General features: G+C 45.3%; 1 protein-coding gene across 1 annotated transcript in view; it reads left to right on the top strand.

The window, feature by feature from the left end:
* The first annotated feature begins 694 nt into the window (after positions 1–694).
* Positions 695–23,829, top strand: part of LOC137522800 (sulfotransferase 2B1-like) — an 84,798-nt gene continuing 61,663 nt past the window's right edge. Inside the window, exons 1-2 of the mRNA XM_068242892.1 lie at positions 695–830; positions 18,350–18,558. Coding sequence (XP_068098993.1) covers positions 695–830; positions 18,350–18,558 — 345 coding nt within the window. The remainder of the gene's footprint in view (positions 831–18,349; positions 18,559–23,829) is intronic.

Consider the following 23,829-nt stretch of genomic DNA (forward strand, 5'->3'; position numbering starts at 1 on the left):
CGTCACCACATGCTATCTAGGACACCACATACATGAGAAACTGCCAGTCTTGTAGAGGTACCTGAGCTTGACTGATGCAAATACTGTTAAAGCGGTATTGTCACCATAAAAATCAAATTTCAACAGCAACTGGTCTGAGTGTATTAAGTGATAAAGATGCTAATCCTGCTTTCAAAACTTTCAAAACTTTTTCTGCTGTTATGATTTGGAGTTATCACATACGTAAGGAGCACTGGCCCTTCAGTAGTCGGTGCCAAAGAATTGCATGCTGGGGGTTCTTTTTATCTATAATGTATTCCTCCTCTTTCCTTTATTTCCCTGACAGCTGCTTATCTGAAACCTAATCCCCTACTCACTTGTGTTTACAAGCAAGGCTGAGGCGACTCAGCGACTGGAGGAGACAAGAAAAAAAGTAAAGGGCAGAAATGACATCACGAGTTAGCCTTAACTGTGGGCAAAAGACATGGCCCCCACCACTAACAGAATTCTCGTCATTTACTATATAACATTCACGGAAATCAAAACGTGAACAGTATAATACATGTGTTATGTAAGTAGATCAAGTATGTATCTACTTATATATGTGTTTTTTTTCCCTGGCATAGTATGGCTGATCCTACTGCTTTAAAGACTGCAAGCAGTTTATTGCATATCATTACCTTTTTGTCACCTCTTCCTTGTTTTACAGGTAAACATGTCTTTTGACGATTTCACATGCAAAGGTGTCCAATTTCGCGCAAAGGTTCATTCAGAAGACAGACTTAAATTTGTAGAAAATGAATTTGAAGTCTATGATGATGATGTCTACAATGTCACCTACCCCAAGTCAGGTAATTTGAAATTTTTTTCCACTCATGTTTTTGCATCTTTAGGCCTCACCACCACACCGGTAACGTGAGCTATGCTAACTTTGTAAAGCAGGTTGCGCTAATAGTACAATGCATGTTACCTTGTCACTGCAAGGGAATGTTAAAACTGCCACTGTACTCCCACACACAGAACATCAATTTTCTTGTTGTACATAAAATGTTTTCTAACAAGTTTTTTTTTCCAAAATGATAATTAAAAAAACCCACAATGCTTGTGATAAATCAACCTGAGAATGCCATAGGTTCACATACTTTTACTCTTCGCTATTTGCAAGTAAGTAACGTTAGGTCATTTTGTCATTTTGCACACATTTTATACACATATAAAGAGGCACAATGTTTTGTACTTATTTATTTAACTGGGTTCTCATTAACTAATTTTTGTAACTTTGTGCATGGGGGAGGTTCCTACTGCAGACCACTTTTTCAATGAATAGTACTATGGATAATATACAGTAACTATTTTCACCAGTGAATGTAACTTCCTACTGTAAGTACGGTGCAGCACAGTGGTGTGTGCAGCACAGTGGCGTAGTGGTTAACGCTCTCGCCTTGCAAGAGCTGGATCCCAGTTCAAATCCCATCCAGATCAGCATCTGCAAGGAGTTTGTATGTTCTCTCCATGTCTGTGTGGGTTTCCTACGGACACTCCGGTTTTAGCCTGTGAATGCAAGAGGTGAAAATGTGTTAAAGAAAACTCTAGGTCAGCAGCTGTGCATTGAAGGCTGCTGACTCAGGAGGGTAGGTGAAAAGGACAGACGACAGGGATGCTCGGATAGTACTTTTTAAAATCCGAATTGATCCGGATCCGGATATTCAGATATCCGGATCCGGTTCGGATATCCAAATCCGACCTTTTTTAGATATCTGCATGAACGCGGATATCCGAACGCATTATCCGCGGATATCCAACCTATTTGGATATCTGGATAGAGAAACCGGAAGTGCCTTTTAAAATGCTTTAAAAACATTTCTAACCTTTAAAAACACCTTCTTTCCTACTCCTTTCCTCCCTTCTGAAGGAGGAGGATCTTGTCTTCCAGGGATTTGTAGGATGTCAAAAACCAACCTTGGCCGGGAATCAAACCCAGGTCCACGGCTTAGAAGGTAGCTCTCCTCACCACTATACCACCAGTGGCTGGGAGTCAAACCCAGGTCAACTAACATTACAGGCTGAAGCCAGCCATTTCACTCATCTCTTCAACTACAAGAAAGGTCCAGGAGTAGTCTTAGCTACTGTAATAGCTATGTTACGGCAGGGCCCTTATTACACTTTCTCTTACAGGGCTATGGAAACCGTTTTGCCCATGCAATAAAGCGAGGGGCAAAAATGAAATCATACCTAGCAGAGGATGGTTTCAATCCATCAACCTGTGGGTTATTAGCCCAGCACACTTCTGCTGCGCCACTCTGCAGTCTGCTTACATTTGTATACAATCTTCAAGTTTAAGAAGGGTACATTAGTTCCCGTCACAAAACACAAAAGGCAAGGCCATCCCTGGGTGGGCTTGAACCACCAACCTTCCGCTTAACAGCCAAATGCACTAACCAATTGTGCCACAAGGACTGTGTGTATGTAGTTGCTGCTAAATGGCTATCTGGGGTTTTCTTCGGACAACTGTTGAACACAAAATGCAAAGCCATCCCTGGGTGGGCTTGAACCACCAACCTTTCGGTTAACAGCCAAATGTACTAACCAATTGTGCCACAAGGACTGTGTGTATGTAGCTGCTGCTAAATGGCTATCTGGGGTTCTCTTCAGACAACTGTTGAACACAAGAGGCAAGGCAATGGCCTAGCAGGAAGGGTTGCATGGCCACCTAGCTTTTCATCCTTCCCACCCTTGCCATGGAATCTTCCAGACTTCAAATTGCTGTCCTTTGCTGTGTGTGTTACACCAGCATCATCCAGGGGGGCACATGATCTTTCTGATTCTGAAGTCTTGAATTTAATCTTGTAAGCAGTTTCACCATGTGTCCCACTGCTTTCATCTAGCAAATTAGGCAAATAAGCAAGCTCATTTTTCTCTTGGGTATATCATAATGGTACATGCTAGGCTGGCTTCAGCATGTAGTGCTGTCAGTAGTATAGTGGTGAGCATAGCTGCCTTCAAAGCAGTGGACCTGGGTTTGATTCCTGGCCAATGTATGTGAGCTTGCTTTTGACAGCCTACAAATCCCTGGAAGGCTAGAGGAGGAGGAGGAGCGTGTGTGTGTACTTTTTGCCACCGAACCTGTAATCTGGATTCGGATATCCAGGAGAAATCTGTGGATATCCGGGAGAAATCTGTGGATATCCGGGTCAGCTGTCAAACTATCCGCAGATAGCTATTCGGATTTCTGCTCAACTATCCGGGATCTGGCCGGATAGTACAAAAAACGGTTGGATATCCGGGATATCCAAAATCCGGATGAGCATCCCTGCAGGCGAGTCAAGGTAAGACTGTGGTGTGCTGGAAAGAATGGGGAGTGCACACCTATATTTCGTCGCGTTCATGTAACGATCGGTGTCAGCACACAGACAGAGAGAATCTGATCATTGATGATCTGCAAAATCATCAACAATACAGATGTATACCTGATTATAGATGATCTGCAGAACCACCAATAATATAAGTATGACTAACCTCTGGACACCTAATAAGTAAAGTGTATGATGAACCTGTAGGCCAGGGCTGCCCAATAGGTCGATCGCGATCTACCGGTAGATCGCGACCGCCTTCTCGGTAGATCGCGGCCTCTTGGCCGCGTCTCATTAAGTTTTGTGGCCACTGGCCAGCAGCATGTTTAGCTGCCGGCCAATAAGAATGCATGGGAGAAGACGCGGCGAGCAGAGAGGGGGGAGAGAGGCGGCGCGGCCGCTACGTCATGGCTGGGGTCGGCGCCGGGCAGCCTGCAACGTGCGTGCTTCTAACATGCCCGGCGCCGCCCCCAGCCATGACGTAGCGGCTGCGCCGCCTCTCTCCTCCCTCTCTCCTCGCCGCGTCTTGCCGTCTTCTCCCCGATATTCTTATTGGCCAGCGGACTGCCTGCCGGAGGTCCCAGGAGTCCAGAGGACCCTGGCTAACCTACGCTGCAGGTACATATACCTGGCTAAGCTACACTGAGGGCTCCTATACCTGGCTAAGCTACACTGAGGGCTCCTATACCTGGCTAAGCTACACTGAGAGCCCCTATACCTGGCTAAGCTACACTGAGGGCTCCTATACCTGGCTAAGCTACACTGAGGGCCCATATACCTGGCTAAGCTACACTGAGGGCTCCTATACCTGGCTAAGCTACACTGAGGGCCCCTATACCTGGCTAAGCTACACTTAGGGCTCCTATACCTGGCTAAGCTACACTGAGGGCCCCTATACCTGGCTAAGCTACACTGAGGGCTCCTATACCTGGCTAATCTACACTGAGGGCCCATATACCTGGCTAAGCTACACTGAGGGCCCCTATACCTGGCTAAGCTACACTGGGGGCCCCTATACCTGGCTAACCTACACTAGGGGCCCATATACCTGGCTAAGCTACACTGAGGGCCCATATACCTGGCTAAGCTACACTGAGGGCCCCTATACCTGGCTAAGCTACACTGGGGGCCCCTATACCTGGCTAAGCTACACTGGGGGCCCAAATGCCAGGCTAACCTACACTGGGGGCCCATATGCCTGGCTAACCTACACTGGGGCCCATATGCCTGGCTAACCTACACAGAGGGCCCATATACCTGGCTAACCTAGACTGAGGGCCCATATACCTGGCTAACCTACACTGAGGGCCCATATACCTGGCTAACCTACACTGAGGGCCCATATACCTGGCTAACCTACACTGGGGGCCCATATACCTGGCTAACCTACACTGGGGTCCCATATACCTGGCTAACCTATACTGAGGGCCCATATACCTTGCTAACCTTTACTGAGGGCATGTAACCTATGCTGCAGGCACATACACCTGGCTAACCTACGTCGGGGGGGGGGCGTGCTTAGCATTTGGGACGTTGGTAGATCTCCTGGCCTCGGCAAATTTTAAAGTAGCTCGCGAGCCGAAAAAGTGTGGGCACCCCTGCTGTAGGCTATCTCCCGAGAAGCGAGAGATATAGGCAGCCTGGCCAAGAACCACCTGAGGGGCAGGTGGTCCTAGGCAGTGCAGAAACTATCTCCTTGATAGTGAAGACCTGGCAACCAGGAATGATAATAATCAGATGGTAGACTGTACTGCATCCAGGGGACTCCAGAGGAAGAGGCCACTGGCTGCTAACAGGCCGGACTCTCTGAGGAGCGGGAGTCCTGGTTGCAGCTGACACCTGGTGGAATGGTGTCACTGCTAGTACAGAAAGACTGAACACTCAGGGAGAGTGACAGCCTGGAAGGTCGGGCAGACCAGGTCGGCAACACACGACCAGATGAGGTACAGAGACAGAAGACTGATTCGGTAACCGGGTACAGGCAGAGTCTGGCAACAGGTAGGCAGATATGCAGTGGTACCGAATCAGAAGGCAAGAGAAAGGTCGACAGAGCAAAACACCATGCATCCCCTCACCCTGGAATATGCTCCGCCCCTTATGGACGCTATGAGAGATTGTTCCCAAACCCCCTGTGAAAAAGGCCAAATATTTGAACTACAGAGAAAGAGTCAATATCTCTAAAGGATTAACCCAGACAGGAATCACCCAGAATAATGGTACAAGGGTCTTCTATAACTCCAAGAAAACAACTAAGCCACCTATGGGGGCCAGACCAAAGTTTGGTGCATCTAGGAATAGCTCTATCCCCATATCTGTGTCCACTGTAACCGAGACTATGCAGCCAAGCATGGATGGACTCTCATCTGAGGCCGCTGCATCACTGCTGGCAATGGCAGCGGATGATAGCCTTGAAACGTCGCTGGAAAACTCTTATACAGACCTACCCACTATCGCCCCTTGTAGTCCACTGGTCAGTGCATTGCAACTGGTAAGTGAGGCCCAGACCCTTGCCATACTGCCCACTATTGGTCCTTTGACCAATAGTGCTCAGTTGATTGCTGAGGCCCAAATACATGCTGAACTTGTTAAAAGTGCACCTGAGGGTGATAGTGATGCAGACAAGATGGTGAATACCATCACTAGACCCCCTAGATATAGATCCCCGTCTGGCGATTCTCCCTGTAAGATTTTTTTAGGAGGGGACAGGGTTCCAATCCCACAACGAATATCCAGAAGTCGACTCCCTGTCCCCACATATCCACAAATTACGGAGTTCTTCAGGAAAGAGAGGCTCAAAAGATCTCTGTCAGATCTAGACCTCACGTCATTTTAATGAATTTTAAATCTACAGTCCCATATGTACTTTGTGCCATATTGCATTACTGTGGCCATTTTAATTTCCCTGCCTTTACTTCCATCATTCGCGGATAATTGGACGCTGCTCACCACGCTTTCCAGCGTGTGTTTGAACAGACGTCCTTACTACCATCACAAGGGAATCTGGAGCTGGTGACGTCACCTCCGCCCTGTCTCCGCCCTGCTGCCACGGAGAGCCCGGTCCCCGGTTGCCTAAGAAGGACGCATGCGAATCGCGGCTGAGTACGCTGTACCAGCCACACTAATACTAGGTGAGACCTTTACTCGTGTTATTTGAACTTTTATTGCTGGAAATCTCAGAGCGCTCCTCTCCTCTTTTTACATATTTTTCTAGTGATTAATATGGGAGCAGCCGATTGATTGTTGGGTGGCCAGATCGCACCTTGAGGGGCTCACTACCCCAGAACTTTTTACTTGACAGAGCAAATAGTCATAACATAGAAATATAACAGAGTTCTAGCCTGGGGTGTGAGGTCCTTGGTCTTGACACCTGGGAACTAGTCTAGAGTATAACACAGCAATGACACAGTATCCCTAAGCTTGGGTGTGTGGTCCTTGGTCACAACACCCTGGAACTGGTCTAAAGTATAACACAGCAATGACACAGTATCCCTAAGCTTGGGTGTGAGGTCCTTGGTCACAACACCCTGGAACTGGTCTAACATATAACACAAGCGTAATCTGGCTAAGTGTGAATTCCCAGGTCCTCCTGGTTCTAACACCCTGTGGGATCTGACTGGTCTGAGTGCTTACACGTAAGTATTCGCAATGGCAGACAACCAGCAACTGACAGGCAAGATGTATATATAGTGCAGCGCTCCTCAGCGCCGCCCAGCACCGTTCAGCCAATCACCCACTGCGCTGGGATCAGTTGATCGTCCTGATCAGCTGGTCCCTCTCCTACTGGCATAAAGGTCCTGCCTCCTCCATCTATGGGCACTACTAGGCTCAGACAAACCAGACGCATGCTGCTGTGCGGAAACCGCCGGTCTGAACGCGGAGATAGCCACCCCACTGCCAGACCGCGCGGCGGTGTCTCCGCAATCCATTACAGTTCACTTCTCTCAGTTGCCAGGCAATGTTATGCAGCCGCGGTGCGCGAGGGGGAGAGCGTTCGCGCAGTCGGCACAAAGAATCGTGCGCGCGGGGAGAGGTTGAAGTACACTGGTTTACAGTTTATCTGTGGTATGTGGTGCAGATTAGTGGCCGCGAGAAAGGAGAGCGGAGGCAGCACAGCGGCAGACTGGCTATCCCTCTCGGAACCAGAGCGACAGACGCCGGGACAGGATGAAGATAGAGGCTGTGTGCAGGATCGAGGCAGGTGAGTTGAAACTTCGCTCTGCCCGCTCCCCCCACCCACCCTCCTGCCTCTCCCCCTGGCGCCCTGTGCAGCTGTCCACAGAAAAAAAACACAGAAAAAAAGAAGTTCCAGAGCTCAACTGTGTGATGATATCAACACCAGGGAGTCGACCAGTCAGCACCTGGATCCATCAAGGTGCAGAAACAACAGGCCAGCATAGAAAGATAGACTGGGTCTCGACCTGGATTAGTGCAATTATAGCAAAACTTTTATTCCATAGCAGCAGAAAGCACACAACGTTTCGGCACTAGGCCTTTGTCAAGTGTTACCAAATACAGCAAGTGTTCACAAACATATAGCAAACGACATAAAAAACACGCCCCAAAAGTGGGCGGGCACAAAAGCTTAAAGGTACAATGAAGGGAGCACATGGCCAACAATTTAAAGTGACAGTACAATATACAAAATTACAAAAAGCACCTCAAACTAAAATCATCATTGAGTCCGTTGGGAGCAAGAGTACTTAGCTTATCAATCCATCTGCTTTCACGTCTTAATAAAGTGGTCTGTGCATCATCATTAGCAGCCGTAAATACCTTCTCCAGAACACACCAGCGTAGATCACTAACGGTGTGATCGCATTCGAAAAAATGTTTACCTATGGGAGAGTCGATTTTTTTATCAGGATTATCAATGTACTTCCTATACAATCTGATATTACTACGATGTTCATTAATGCGTACACGTACTTCCCGTGTAGTCTGTCCTACATAGCCCATACCACACGGACATTTCAGAAAATATATCACATTGGTGGTCATACATGAAAATTTGCCATTCACTTTAATTCTTGTCCCTTTCATAGGATGACATACATAGTCCCCTTTAATAATGCTAGAGCAATTTTGACAGTTAAGACATGGAAATGTCCCCAATTTCTTTGGTAAAAAAGTGTCTCTCACAGGTGTGGTGTGCTTCACATCAGCTCTCACTAGCATGTCTCTGATACTCTTACCTTTCCTATAAACAAAAGGCGGGGGGGGTGGGAAAAATTTTGGACAACACAGGGTCTGCTTGTATAAGAGTCCAATTATCCAATATGCTTCTTCTGACTAAGCTGGCATGTGTGTCAAAAGTAGAAATAAATTGTACCCCCCTATCATATTGGTGCTTAGGCCTTTTACATCTCAGTTCTGACCTGTCCATTAGCGCAACAGTAGATGCTATATATTCCACTTCATCTTTCTTATAACCTCTTTCCATAAAATTTTTAACAAGCCTGCTCGCCTGTTTGCGGTAGGTCTCATCCGTGGAAGTGATACGTCTAGCACGGATGAACTGGCTTTTAGGAAGGCCCTTAATCAAAGAATGTGGATGACAACTATTCGCCAGTAACGCATTATTTCTATCTGTGCTTTTTTTATACAAATCTGTGTGAAGCACACCATCATATAAATATACATCCACGTCTAAAAAATGCAAATTGCTCTTATGAAACTCCAGGGTAAACTTAATGGAACTGTGACAGCTGTTTAGGATTCTTACAAACCCCTTCAAATCCTCCTCTGACCCTGTCCAGAAAAAAAACAGATCGTCAATGTACCGACAATATGCGAGGCCCCACTTTTTAAATATGTCATTTCCAAGGATGAATTTCAATTCAAAGTCCCCCATAAAAATGTTTGCCAATGTGGGTGCATAAGGGGCCCCCATCGGAACCCCCCTTACTTGTAGAAAAAAATCATTCTGCACCCTAAAATAATTAGACCTCAAGCATAAACTAAGTAAGTCCATGACAAAGGGTAGATTGAAAGAGGGGTTCACTTTACTCTCTAATGACCTGCCAATCGACTCAATGGCCTCAATATGAGGTATATTCGTGTATAAACTCACGACATCCAGGCTTACCAAATACTTGACTTCGTCAACATTTATCCCCGTCAAAAAATTCAAAAACTCTGTGGTATCTCGCAAACATTGTGGAATGTCCTTGACAACAGGCTGGAGTATGCTGTCAATGTAGATCCCCAAAGGTTCCAACAGAGAATCCGATGCAGACAATATCGGTCTGCCGGGAGGATGAATAGGGTCTTTGTGTACTTTGGGCAGAGTATATAGCACTGGTATTCTGTAATGTTCCTTAATCAATGCACATTTCAAACTGTTGGATATTAGCCCATTATCACGGGCTCTCCCCACTGTATCTTTAATTTCAGTTTTTATCTTCAGGGATGGATCATTTAATAAAGCAGTGTAAGTCTCTATATCTTCTACCTGTCTCCGTAGCTCCATGATATAATTGCTAGCATCCTGTACTACTAGGGCTCCCCCTTTATCAGCTTTTTTATATATCACTGTGCCATCATTCTGTAGTTGTTTTAAAGCATTCCTCTCTTTCAAAGTGATATTATGAGTCTTTTTGTATTTTTCATGTTCCCAATGTGTTTCTAACTCATGTAACACTGTTTGTTCGAACACATCAAGGGTGGCATTAGTGATAGGAGCCTCAGCCTTACTAGCTGGCTTTAATCTCAAGGGGATGTCACTATCCTCTCTAGTATCTACTCTGTTGAGGCTATTGACAGGTTCTCTTAACTGGTGCCACAAACGCCATTTCATCTTGCGCATAAATTTATACATGTCCACCTTAAGATCAAACAATTCCTGATGGAAACTGGGGACAAAGCTAAGTCCACGTTCAAGAATGGAGCGTTCTGCAGAGTTAAATGCTTTCCCAGACACATTAATGATCAGGGTATGATCGTCAGAGGGTGTATTACTCACTCTATGCTCACCGCCCCCACTACACATTAGGACTCCAGCATTGCTATTCGCATCAAATGTACTCACATAGTCAGAAGTAAGCTGTAGAGTTCCCGGGCCTGGTACTAGCGGCGGTTCTGGCTCCTTGTGACTCGTTTCTGAGTAGGTGACGGTGGTAGACGTTGCGCTGTATAGCGATTCCTGCTCGGCTGTGGCCTCCTTGCCGACGGGTCCCTGGAGCCCTGCGCCGTCATGCGCACTCCATCTCTGCTTTCTCCGCCTGTGTCTACGGAGGCACCTGCCTGAAAAAAACGTCTAGCGCCCTCTGGCTGTTCAATGTCGGACTCCGAATCTCCTAGTCGACTTTGTGGACGAGGCTGTAATCCCTCAAAACCTCTCCTTACTCTGCGCTGTGCACGTCTAATCAGGCTCCATGTGTAGACTTGATTAGTGGCGTAATCCTGTGCATCCCTTAGAAACTTCTGCTTCTTGATCTTTAAGGTGAATTCCTTAGTCTCTTTAATCAGATCATCCAATTTAACTTTAAATTGAGCATATTCATCTGTCTCCTTATGCGCCAGTTCATTTTTTAAACGATCAATCTCTGCCCGAATCTCAGTCAATTTAGGATGGACATGCTGGACAGTGAGGTACATCAAATCCATAGAGCATTTATTCAGTATACCTTGCCATTTTTTCAAAAACTCCTGGTCATCCTTACAAAAAATAGGAGTCAAAGTAATTCTCAATCCCCTTGGAATGCGTTCCACCCGTAGATATTCCGTGAGTGTGGATACATGCAGTGAGAGATTCAGTTCTTTTAAAGCCAAATCCTCTATCTGTTTCTTTAGACTTTCTACAGGGTTCGAGTCCTCAGACGTGAAAGTATAACGGACCGATCCTCCCAACGCTAAAATGGCCAGTCTCTCCTCATCAGAAAAGCTATGATACTCAGTGTGAGTATTATTTTCAGGTGCCACCTCATCCTGTGACATGATTGTATCAAAAGGCGATTCTTCGCAAAACAGGAGCTTCCAGAACAACGGATCCAATCGCAATCCACAGAAAAAAAGAAGTTCCAGAGCTCAACTGTGTGATGATATCAACACCAGGGAGTCGACCAGTCAGCACCTGGATCCATCAAGGTGCAGAAACAACAGGCCAGCATAGAAAGATAGACTGGGTCTCGACCTGGATTAGTGCAATTATAGCAAAACTTTTATTCCATAGCAGCAGAAAGCACACAACGTTTCGGCACTAGGCCTTTGTCAAGTGTTACCAAATACAGCAAGTGTTCACAAACATATAGCAAACGACATAAAAAACACGCCCCAAAAGTGGGCGGGCACAAAAGCTTAAAGGTACAATGAAGGGAGCACATGGCCAACAATTTAAAGTGACAGTACAATATACAAAATTACAAAAAGCACCTCAAACTAAAATCATCATTGAGTCCGTTGGGAGCAAGAGTACTTAGCTTATCAATCCATCTGCTTTCACGTCTTAATAAAGTGGTCTGTGCATCATCATTAGCAGCCGTAAATACCTTCTCCAGAACACACCAGCGTAGATCACTAACGGTGTGATCGCATTCGAAAAAATGTTTACCTATGGGAGAGTCGATTTTTTTATCAGGATTATCAATGTACTTCCTATACAATCTGATAATTACTACGATGTTCATTAATGCGTACACGTACTTCCCGTGTAGTCTGTCCTACATAGCCCATACCGCACGGACATTTCAGAAAATATATCACATTGGTGGTCATACATGAAAATTTGCCATTCACTTTAATTCTTGTCCCTTTCATAGGATGACATACATAGTCCCCTTTAATAATGCTAGAGCAATTTTGACAGTTAAGACATGGAAATGTCCCCAATTTCTTTGGTAAAAAAGTGTCTCTCACAGGTGTGGTGTGCTTCACATCAGCTCTCACTAGCATGTCTCTGATACTCTTACCTTTCCTATAAACAAAAGGCGGGGGGGTGGGAAAAATTTTGGTGGTGATGGTGTGCTTCACACAGATTTGTATAAAAAAAAGCACAGATAGAAATAATGCGTTACTGGCGAATAGTTGTCATCCACATTCTTTGATTAAGGGCCTTCCTAAAAGCCAGTTCATCCGTGCTAGACGTATCACTTCCACGGATGAGACCTACCGCAAACAGGCGAGCAGGCTTGTTAAAAATTTTATGGAAAGAGGTTATAAGAAAGATGAAGTGGAATATATAGCATCTACTGTTGCGCTAATGGACAGGTCAGAACTGAGATGTAAAAGGCCTAAGCACCAATATGATAGGGGGGTACAATTTATTTCTACTTTTGACACACATGCCAGCTTAGTCAGAAGAAGCATATTGGATAATTGGACTCTTATACAAGCAGACCCTGTGTTGTCCAAAATTCCCCCCCCCCCCCCCCCGCCTTTTGTTTATAGGAAAGGTAAGAGTATCAGAGACATGCTAGTGAGAGCTGATGTGAAGCACACCACACCAGTGAGAGACACTTTTTTACCAAAGAAATTGGGGACATTTCCATGTCTTAACTGTCAAAATTGCTCTAGCATTATTAAAGGGGACTATGTATGTCATCCTATGAAAGGGACAAGAATTAAAGTGAATGGCAAATTTTCATGTATGACCACCAATGTGATATATTTTCTGAAATGTCCGTGCGGTATGGGCTATGTAGGACAGACTACACGGGAAGTACGTGTACGCATTAATGAACATCGTAGTAATATCAGATTGTATAGGAAGTACATTGATAATCCTGATAAAAAAATCGACTCTCCCATAGGTAAACATTTTTTCGAATGCAATCACACCGTTAGTGATCTACGCTGGTGTGTTCTGGAGAAGGTATTTACGGCTGCTAATGATGATGCACAGACCACTTTATTAAGACGTGAAAGCAGATGGATTGATAAGCTAAGTACTCTTGCTCCCAACGGACTCAATGATGATTTTAGTTTGAGGTGCTTTTTGTAATTTTGTATATTGTACTGTCACTTTAAATTGTTGGCCATGTGCTCCCTTTATTGTACCTTTAAGCTTTTGTGCCCGCCCACTTTTGGGGCGTGTTTTTTATGTCGTTTGCTATATGTTTGTGAACACTTGCTGTATTTGGTAACACTTGACAAAGGCCTAGTGCCGAAACGTTGTGTGCTTTCTGCTGCTATGGAATAAAAGTTTTGCTATAATTGCACTAATCCAGGTCGAGACCCAGTCTATCTTTCTATGCTGGCCTGTTGTTTCTGCACCTTGATGGATCCAGGTGCTGACTGGTCGACTCCCTGGTGTTGATATCATCACACAGTTGAGCTCTGGAACTTCTTTTTTTCTGTGGATTGCGATTGGATCCGTTGTTCTGGAAGCTCCTGTTTTGCGAAGAATCGCCTTTTGATACAATCATGTCACAGGATGAGGTGGCACCTGAAAATAATACTCACACTGAGTACCATAGCTTTTCTGATGAGGAGAGACTGGCCATTTTAGCGTTGGGAGGATCGGTCCGTTATACTTTCACGTCTGAGGACTCGAACCCTGTAGAAAGTCTAAAGAAACAGATAGAGGATTTGGCTTTAAAAGAACTGAATCTCTCACTGCATGTATCCACACTCACGGAATATCTACGGGTGGAACGCATTCCAAGGGGATTGAGAATTACTTTGACTCCTATTTTTTGTAAGGATGACCAGGAGTTTTTGAAAAAATGGCAAGGTATACTGAATAAATGCTCTATGGATTTGATGTACCTCACTGTCCAGCATGTCCATCCTAAATTGATTGAGATTCGGGCAGAGATTGATCGTTTAAAAAATGAACTGGCGCATAAGGAGACAGATGAATATGCTCAATTTAAAGTTAAATTGGATGATCTGATTAAAGAGACTAAGGAATTCACCTTAAAGATCAAGAAGCAGAAGTTTCTAAGGGATGCACAGGATTACGCCACTAATCAAGTCTACACATGGAGCCTGATTAGACGTGCACAGCGCAGAGTAAGGAGAGGTTTTGAGGGATTACAGCCTCGTCCACAAAGTCGACTAGGAGATTCGGAGTCCGACATTGAACAGCCAGAGGGCGCTAGACGTTTTTTTCAGGCAGGTGCCTCCGTAGACACAGGCGGAGGAAGCAGAGATGGAGTGCGCATGACGGCGCAGGGCTCCAGGGACCCGTCGGCAAGGAGGCCACAGCCGAGCAGGAATCGCTATACAGCGCAACGTCTACCACCGTCACCTACTCAGAAACGAGTCACAAGGAGCCAGAACCGCCGCTAGTACCAGGCCCGGGAACATTACAGCTTACTTCTGACTATGTGAGTACATTTGATGCGAATAGCAATGCTGGAGTCCTAATGTGTAGTGGGGGCGGTGAGCATAGAGTGAGTAATACACCCTCTGACGATCATACCCTGATCATTAATGTGTCTGGGAAAGCATTTAACTCTGCAGAACGCTCCGTTCTTGAACGTGGACTTAGCTTTGTCCCCAGTTTCCATCAGGAATTGTTTGATCTTAAGGTGGACATGTATAAATTTATGCACAAGATGAAATGGCGTTTGTGGCACCAGTTAAGAGAACCTGTCAATAGCCTCAACAGAGTAGATACTAGAGAGGATAGTGACATCCCCTTGAGATTAAAGCCAGCTAGTAAGGCTGAGGCTCCTATCACTAATGCCACCCTTGATGTGTTCGAACAAACAGTGTTACATGAGTTAGAAACACATTGGGAACATGAAAAATACAAAAAGACTCATAATATCACTTTGAAAGAGAGGAATGCTTTAAAACAACTACAGAATGATGGCACAGTGATATATAAAAAAGCTGATAAAGGGGGAGCCCTAGTAGTACAGGATGCTAGCAATTATATCATGGAGCTACGGAGACAGGTAGAAGATATAGAGACTTACACTGCTTTATTAAATGATCCATCCCTGAAGATAAAAACTGAAATTAAAGATACAGTGGGGAGAGCCCGTGATAATGGGCTAATATCCAACAGTTTGAAATGTGCATTGATTAAGGAACATTACAGAATACCAGTGCTATATACTCTGCCCAAAGTACACAAAGACCCTATTCATCCTCCCGGCAGACCGATAATGTCTGCATCGGATTCTCTGTTGGAACCTTTGGGGATCTACATTGACAGCATACTCCAGCCTGTTGTCAAGGACATTCCACAATGTTTGCGAGATACCACAGAGTTTTTGAATTTTTTGACGGGGATAAATGTTGACGAAGTCAAGTATTTGGTAAGCCTGGATGTCGTGAGTTTATACACGAATATACCTCATATTGAGGCCATTGAGTCGATTGGCAGGTCATTAGAGAGTAAAGTGAACCCCTCTTTCAATCTACCCTTTGTCATGGACTTACTTAGTTTATGCTTGAGGTCTAATTATTTTAGGGTGCAGAATGATTTTTTTCTACAAGTAAGGGGGGTTCCGATGGGGGCCCCTTATGCCCCCACATTGGCAAACATTTTTATGGGGGACTTTGAATTGAAATTCATCCTTGGAAATGACATATTTAAAAAGTGGGGCCTCGCATTTTGTCGGTACATTGACGATCTGTTTTTTTTCTGGACAGGGTCAGAGGAGGATTTGAAGGGGTTTGTAAGAATCCTAAACAGCTGTCACAGTTCCATTAAGTTTACCCTGGAGTTTCATAAGAGCAATTTGCATTTTTTAGACGTGGATGTATATTTATATGATGGTGTGCTTCACACAGATTTGTATAAAAAAAGCACAGATAGAAATAATGCGTTACTGGCGAATAGTTGTCATCCACATTCTTTGATTAAGGGCCTTCCTAAAAGCCAGTTCATCCGTGCTAGACGTATCACTTCCACGGATGAGACCTACCGCAAACAGGCGAGCAGGCTTGTTAAAAATTTTATGGAAAGAGGTTATAAGAAAGATGAAGTGGAATATATAGCATCTACTGTTGCGCTAATGGACAGGTCAGAACTGAGATGTAAAAGGCCTAAGCACCAATATGATAGGGGGGTACAATTTATTTCTACTTTTGACACACATGCCAGCTTAGTCAGAAGAAGCATATTGGATAATTGGACTCTTATACAAGCAGACCCTGTGTTGTCCAAAATTTTTCCCACCCCCCCGCCTTTTGTTTATAGGAAAGGTAAGAGTATCAGAGACATGCTAGTGAGAGCTGATGTGAAGCACACCACACCTGTGAGAGACACTTTTTTACCAAAGAAATTGGGGACATTTCCATGTCTTAACTGTCAAAATTGCTCTAGCATTATTAAAGGGGACTATGTATGTCATCCTATGAAAGGGACAAGAATTAAAGTGAATGGCAAATTTTCATGTATGACCACCAATGTGATATATTTTCTGAAATGTCCGTGCGGTATGGGCTATGTAGGACAGACTACACGGGAAGTACGTGTACGCATTAATGAACATCGTAGTAATATCAGATTGTATAGGAAGTACATTGATAATCCTGATAAAAAAATCGACTCTCCCATAGGTAAACATTTTTTCGAATGCGATCACACCGTTAGTGATCTACGCTGGTGTGTTCTGGAGAAGGTATTTACGGCTGCTAATGATGATGCACAGACCACTTTATTAAGACGTGAAAGCAGATGGATTGATAAGCTAAGTACTCTTGCTCCCAACGGACTCAATGATGATTTTAGTTTGAGGTGCTTTTTGTAATTTTGTATATTGTACTGTCACTTTAAATTGTTGGCCATGTGCTCCCTTCATTGTACCTTTAAGCTTTTGTGCCCGCCCACTTTTGGGGCGTGTTTTTTATGTCGTTTGCTATATGTTTGTGAACACTTGCTGTATTTGGTAACACTTGACAAAGGCCTAGTGCCGAAACGTTGTGTGCTTTCTGCTGCTATGGAATAAAAGTTTTGCTATAATTGCACTAATCCAGGTCGAGACCCAGTCTATCTTTCTATGCTGCCCTGTGCAGCTGTACCACCCGCACACCCATAAAAACGGGCCTGAGTTTGTGTGTGTGATGTGTGTGTAGTGTATGGGCTTGATTCACAAAGCGGTGCAAACTGTTTAGCACGGGTGTGCTAAACAGTTAGCACGTGAAGTGCTTTTTGCGGACTTTTGCGCTCGCAAAGTGCCGCGATTCGCGTGAGCGCGGACTTTTGCGCGCGCAATTTGCCGTGAATCGCGGTGCTAACTCATAGCACGGCCGTAATAGTGTTTTGCACGTAACGGTTTTCGTGCAATAATGGGAATTTCTGTGTTAAAACAAGCACATTTTTACGCAAAAATTTGCATTAGTGCACAAAAACCGTTACGCGCGTTATAACGCACGCAAAAGTTAAAGCGCCCCTGCTATGAGTTAGCACGGTTTAGTGAATCAACCCCAGTGTGTGCTGGAGCTGACATAGAGGTAAAGGGGACAATTGGCCCAAGGCCCCTGAAGCTCTACAGGAGCACCTGCACTGCTGCACCCCAAGTTGCCTCTCCCTCCTCCTGCACCCCAGGTTCCCCCAAATAGGGAACATGTATTTACATGGAGTTGTTGGCCCCTTACAGATGCTCGAATGTGTTTGATCACATAAATTAGTATTTATGACATTTAAAGAGTATGAATAGTCCTGGAAAAATGTAAATTTTTTTTTTATATATTTTCCTTCAGTGATGGAACCGTTTGAGGTTTGGCTGGATGAGTGCATGTTACATAATGAATGCTAACGTTGCTATGTTTTTAAAGCATACACTATTAAACTACACACTATTTAAATTAATAACACATAATTTTGTATGCGCATAATTCTTTAACGGTGCAAAAGTATTGAAAACCTCACCGTATTTCTCTACCAACCCCTATCTAATAAACGCTCTCTACCGTACCTGCTGATAGCGCTTGTGGCGTTATGCCGATAGCGCACACAGCATTACGCCATACGCATGTTATGAAATAGTGCTGTGTGTTATGAAATAGCACTGTTTAGTGAATCAACCCCATTGGGTGCTACTGGCTATACCACATCATTTGTGAACCAATGTGAGGAGAAATTTTTTCTTATAAGTAAAATGTGTTGCATTTTGTTCTAGGTACCAACTGGATGATAGAGATACTGAATTTAATTAAACATGATGGGGATCCCACAATAAGTCAAACTGTGCCAATCTATGAACGTTCTCCGTGCATCGAAGTAACTCAGGCTGCTGATCAAGTGGACAAACTCACTCGTCCAAGGATCATTTCCTCCCATCTACCTTATAATTTTTTCCCTAAATCCTTTTCAACATCTAAAGCAAAAGTAAGTATTGTCAGGGCCGGTTTAACCCCCAATGGAGCCCCGGGGCAAAGGTAATCCTGGGGCCCGCATCCCCCCGATAAAAATGGCCAGATGCCGAGACCGCCACGCCCCCCACCCCCCAATCGCGGACAGAACCTCAACTTCTGTGCTAATTGACCTTAACTAAAAAATATATCCTCTAGCGAGGCCCCAGCACGAGAGCAGCATTTGTACTTTACCTGTCTCAGCTGCTGTGCTGGAGCCGCTTTCCTTTCTTCTTCATACCACTTCCTGTGTGTAACATGTGCCGGGTACAGGAAGTAGAATGAAGACGGGCAAGCGGGTGTCGTGCGGATCAGTGTTTGTGATTTTAAATTTCTTTTTTGCAGCTTCAAGGATGCGGTTGACAGGTGAGTGGCTAGGAAGGGGACCGTGTGGGAGATGTGCCTACATGGGGCGTCCCTGTAACCCATGCAATCTACGATTGCGTCCAACCGAAGTCTCCCACCTGAATGCTAATTTATGCAATTCCTGCTAGATTTGGTACAGCAGGCAAAGGGTGTATAATAGTACACCTGATTGGCTGACTGGCATCTGCTGACCAGATAAAGGTAGGAAATTGCTCTAGCTGGGAGTTAGCAATTGTGTTTGTTGCAAGCGGCTCCAGCACAGCAGCCGAGACAGGTAAAGTACAAATGCTGCTCTCGTGCTGGGGCCCCGCAAGAGGATATATTTGTTAGCTAAGATCAATTAGCAGGGAGGTCGGGGTTCTGCCCGCATGGCGGAAGGGGCGGAAGCGCGACCACACATATGTTTAGGCAGGGGGAGGCTGGGGCCCCAGCAGTGCTCGGGTCCCTGGGGCAATTGCTCCCCTTGACTTAATGGAAGCGCTGGATGTGAGTATTGTATATAAAAGTTCCACGTGGAGATGAAAAACAGGTGCACCGTCTGTTCTTAGTGCATGGAAAACGTATTCACTGATTACAGGAAGTTGTATACCATACCAACACATCGCCATATGGTAATTAGCCATGAGGAAAGGCATATAGTGAGGCCGTGGGAGTGGAGGTGGGTGTCGGGCACTGCATAGTGACATCGTTAGAGACATGAAACGGATACGGCTTGTCCCTATGCAGTGCCCGCCAATCACCTCCACTCCCACGGCTGCACTATATGCTATTTCTCATGGCTAATTAGCATATGGTGATCTGTTGATATGGTATGTACCACTTCCTGTACTCAGTGAATACGTTTTCCATGCACTAAGGATGGATGGTGCACATGCTTTTCTTCTCCATGTTGATTTACAATTTACCTTTCTTCTGCCAAACACTATGGAACACATGTCCAGGCTACAACCAGATCAGACACCAGAGGTTTTGGTGACAGTATTGTGTTTTTTTATTTTCTCGCTATTTTCTGTAAGGTAAAGAGAGTGCCACACTACCCATCTGTCTCATTGCACATCAATATTGTATATAAAAGGCTAGCTGAATCCTACACAGAGAAGGAATCAGGGCTGCTCGGATACCCCAAATAACGATTCGAGTGATCACAAATTCAACTACACCCACTTTCGAATTAACTCGTGATCACAAAACAGATATCTGACTCGAGTTCGGTTTTGAGTCGAATAACTGCATGTAATCATGAATTATGAGTCGTGATTCGTGCTTAAACCCGCCGACTTTAACGGTTAATAGCAAAGCCCCCTTAAATGCCATAAACACCAAATTTGCAGGTTATGTTAAGAAGCAAAGTGGGAACAAGGGGAACTTTCTTTTTTTTTCAAAAAGACCTTATACTATTTGAGATAATCAATTTTAAAATTTCACAGGAAAAAAGTATACATTTAAATGCGGTAGCGAGGAGAGGGCCAGCGCTGGCCCTCTCCTCGCTGTCCATTAAAATGTAAGTTACACATTTTTGCTTAGCTGCTCCCAAGGTTATACATATGTTGTTTTTAAGTTAGGTTAGGCCACTTGCGGAGGTCTACTTCACAGTGGAGCAAGTGTCCGCTATATCATACTTTGCATGCAAACTATAGTGGATGCCAAAGTTCCTCCATAGAACTTGCCCGGAGGTCTACTTCACAGCCCACTGCTTTCAACGGCCTCAGCTCTGCAAGTACTGGTGCGGGGATGGCAGGACAAGCTGATGCCATGTGCTTCCCCGATGTCCCAGCAATGCAGATTCCTGGATGTGGCAGCGTAATAGCGGATGGCCTGATGTGTTTTCAAAGACTGGTGAATGGAACCCTGTGCTGTGAAGGCCTGGGGGTTGCCGACGCTGCTCGATCATGCATGTGATAAAGGACTTGTGGGACACACTTTCGGACTATAAGACGCACCCACTTTTTCACCCCATATTTGGGGGAGAAAAAGTGCGTCTTATAGTCCGAAAAACACGGTAACTAAGAAACAGAAGTCCTTTTTAAATTCCTCTTTACGCTTAGAATTATTGGCTGATGTCTGGAGAGAACTTTATGCCAACACAAGAAGTTACACATACTTCTCTCCCTCCCATAATAATTACTCTAAAATTGACCATATCCTAATCTCAGCAGCCCTGATCAAGGCACTTGTCTATTTACGCCATATCCACACCTCATGGTCAGACCAAGACCATGACCTACTTGTACTAGGTATGTTGGCTGGCTGTGAAGCAGGTAACATCTCTCTGCTCTCTCTGCTCTCTCTCCCTTCTGGAGACCAGCATCATCTGCAGCACAAACCATCATCTGCAGCACAAGAACCATCATCTGCAGCACAGACCAAGTACAATGGCGGCGCGCACAGATGCAGCGGCTTCATGCTACCCACATTGGTGCTCTCTTAATTTTCTTCCTACTGACCTTCACCACCTCACAAGCAAAGGCAAGCATCCACTACAATCGCCAGAAGCTTCTACAGATCGGATCAAGCAGCACAGGAGATAACTTTAACACGGAATCAATACCGCAGGAGATTCTTAGATCACCGGGACTTTCGTTAACCACTGCTATCCTCGGAAATAGACGGGGCAGAAAGCAAAGCAATAGGAAACAAAAGAGAGGTAAGCGATCAGGACTGCTAACTAGACTGAGAGCTACTCCACATAAAACCCCTCTTCCTAGCGCACTTCTTGCAAATGTGAGATCCCTCGCAAATAAAATGGATGAGCTCCGACTAGATATCTATAAAACTATGAGAGACTGTTGCCTTTTGATTTTTTCGGAGACATGGCTGGACCGCTCCATCCATACCAGACGCTGCAGTTGAGCTTGCAGGTCACATGCTTCACCGTGCTGATCGAATGCATGATTTTGGCAAGAAAACAGGTGGAGGACTATGTGTCTATATCAATAATGCTTGGTGCACTAACGTAACCATAATCAACAAGTCTTGTTCACCTGATGTGGAATATCTAATGCTGAGATGTCGACCTTTTTACCTACCCAGGGAACATACAGTTATTATAATTTTGGCAGTGTGTACATTCCACCTCATGCCAATACTAAGTCAGCAAATGAACAACTGTTTGATGTCATTAGTAAGCAACAGAATGGGCCGAACGGTTCGCCTGCGAACGGTTCCAGGTGAACTTTGGGGGTTCGCGTTCGCCTGCATCAGGCGAACTTTCGCGGAAGTTCGATTCGCCCCATAATGCTGTATTGAGCAAAATTTTTACCCTCCATTTCACTGTCAAACACACTGCTTTCAGTGCTAGAGAACTCGCCCACCCTCCCTTCAAGCTAGGTCCTTTATACCATTTGACTCAGTTGTCTGCCTACACTAATTAGTTATGGGACAGCTGCTACACACTCTGCTAGGGAGATTTTAATTGGCCTCCTCCCTCCCTTCTACCCTTCTACCGGAGGGAGGAGGGTCTCTTCTGCCAGGGAATTATACTATTTTAAAAAACAGTATACATCATACCATAGCTGGTACATCATACCATAGCTGGGAATACATACATGAGTATACATCATACCATAGCTGGGGATACATACATGAGTATACATCATACCATAGCTGGGAATCGAACCCAGATCTCACTGTGTGGTGGGCACATCACCCTAAGCACTGTACCACTACAGAAGTAAGTGAAGCTAGCCTAAAATTTAACATTTATGCTCAATGCAATAGAACCATTAGGTTGCTTAACCCTCCTGGCGGTTTGCAAAAAAATCGCCAGGGGGCAGCAAATCTTTTTTTTTAAATTTTTTTTTTTTTCATGTAGCGAGACAAAGTCTCGCTACATGATAGCCGCTGCTCAGCGGCATCCCCCCAGCCCCTCCGATCGCCGCCGGCGATCGGAGATCCGGAGATCCCGTTCAAAGAACGGGATCTCCCGGAGGGCTTCCCCCGTCGCCATGGCGACGGGGCGGGATGACGTCACCGACGTCATCGACGTCGTGACGTCAAAGGGGATTCCGATCCACCCCATAGAGCTGCCTGGCACTGATTGGCCAGGCAGCGCACGGGGTCTGGGGGGGGGGGCGGCTGCGGCGCGACGGATAGCGGCGGATCGGCGGGTAGCGGCGGCGATCGGGCACTGCACGCAGCTAGCAAAGTGCTAGCTGCGTGCAGCAAAAAAAAAATTATGCAAATCGGCCCAGCGGGGCCTGAGCGGTGCCTTCCGGCGGCTTACCCCGAGCTCAGCTCGGGCTTACCGCCAGGAAGGTTAAAGGAGAACTGTAGTGAGAGGTATATGGAGGCTGCCATATTGATTTCCTTTTAAGCTATACCAGTTGCCTGGCAGCCCTGCTGATCTATTTGGCTGCAGTAATAATAATAATCCAAACATTTGTATAGTGCTTTTCTCCTGTCAGACTCAAAGCGCTCAAGAGCTGCAAGCCACAGGGACGCGCTCAAGAGGACACCCTGCAGTGTTAGGGAGTCTTGCCTTGAACTCCTTACTGAATAGGTACTTGACCTAGCCAGGATTCAAACCCTGGTCTCCCATGTCAAAGGCAGAGCCCTTAACCAGTACACTTTCCAGCCACTGTAGTGGGAATCACACCAGAAACAAGCATGCAGCTAATCTTGTCAGATCTTACAAAAATGTCAAACACCAGATCTGCTGCATGCTTGTTCAGGGTCTAGGGCTAAAAGTATTGGAGGCAGAGGATCTGCAGGATAGCCAGGTAACTGGTATTGCTTAAAAGGAAATCAATATGGTAGCCTCCATATACCTTTCACTACAGTTCTCCTTTAAAGGGAACCTTAACTGAGAATGATATGGATGTTTCCTGTAAACAATACCAGTTGCCTGGCAGTCCAGCTGATCTTTGTGACTGCAATAGTGGCT

The sequence above is a fragment of the Hyperolius riggenbachi genome, chromosome 6 (assembly GCF_040937935.1).
Source record: "Hyperolius riggenbachi isolate aHypRig1 chromosome 6, aHypRig1.pri, whole genome shotgun sequence".
Classification (NCBI taxonomy): Eukaryota; Metazoa; Chordata; class Amphibia; order Anura; family Hyperoliidae; genus Hyperolius; species Hyperolius riggenbachi.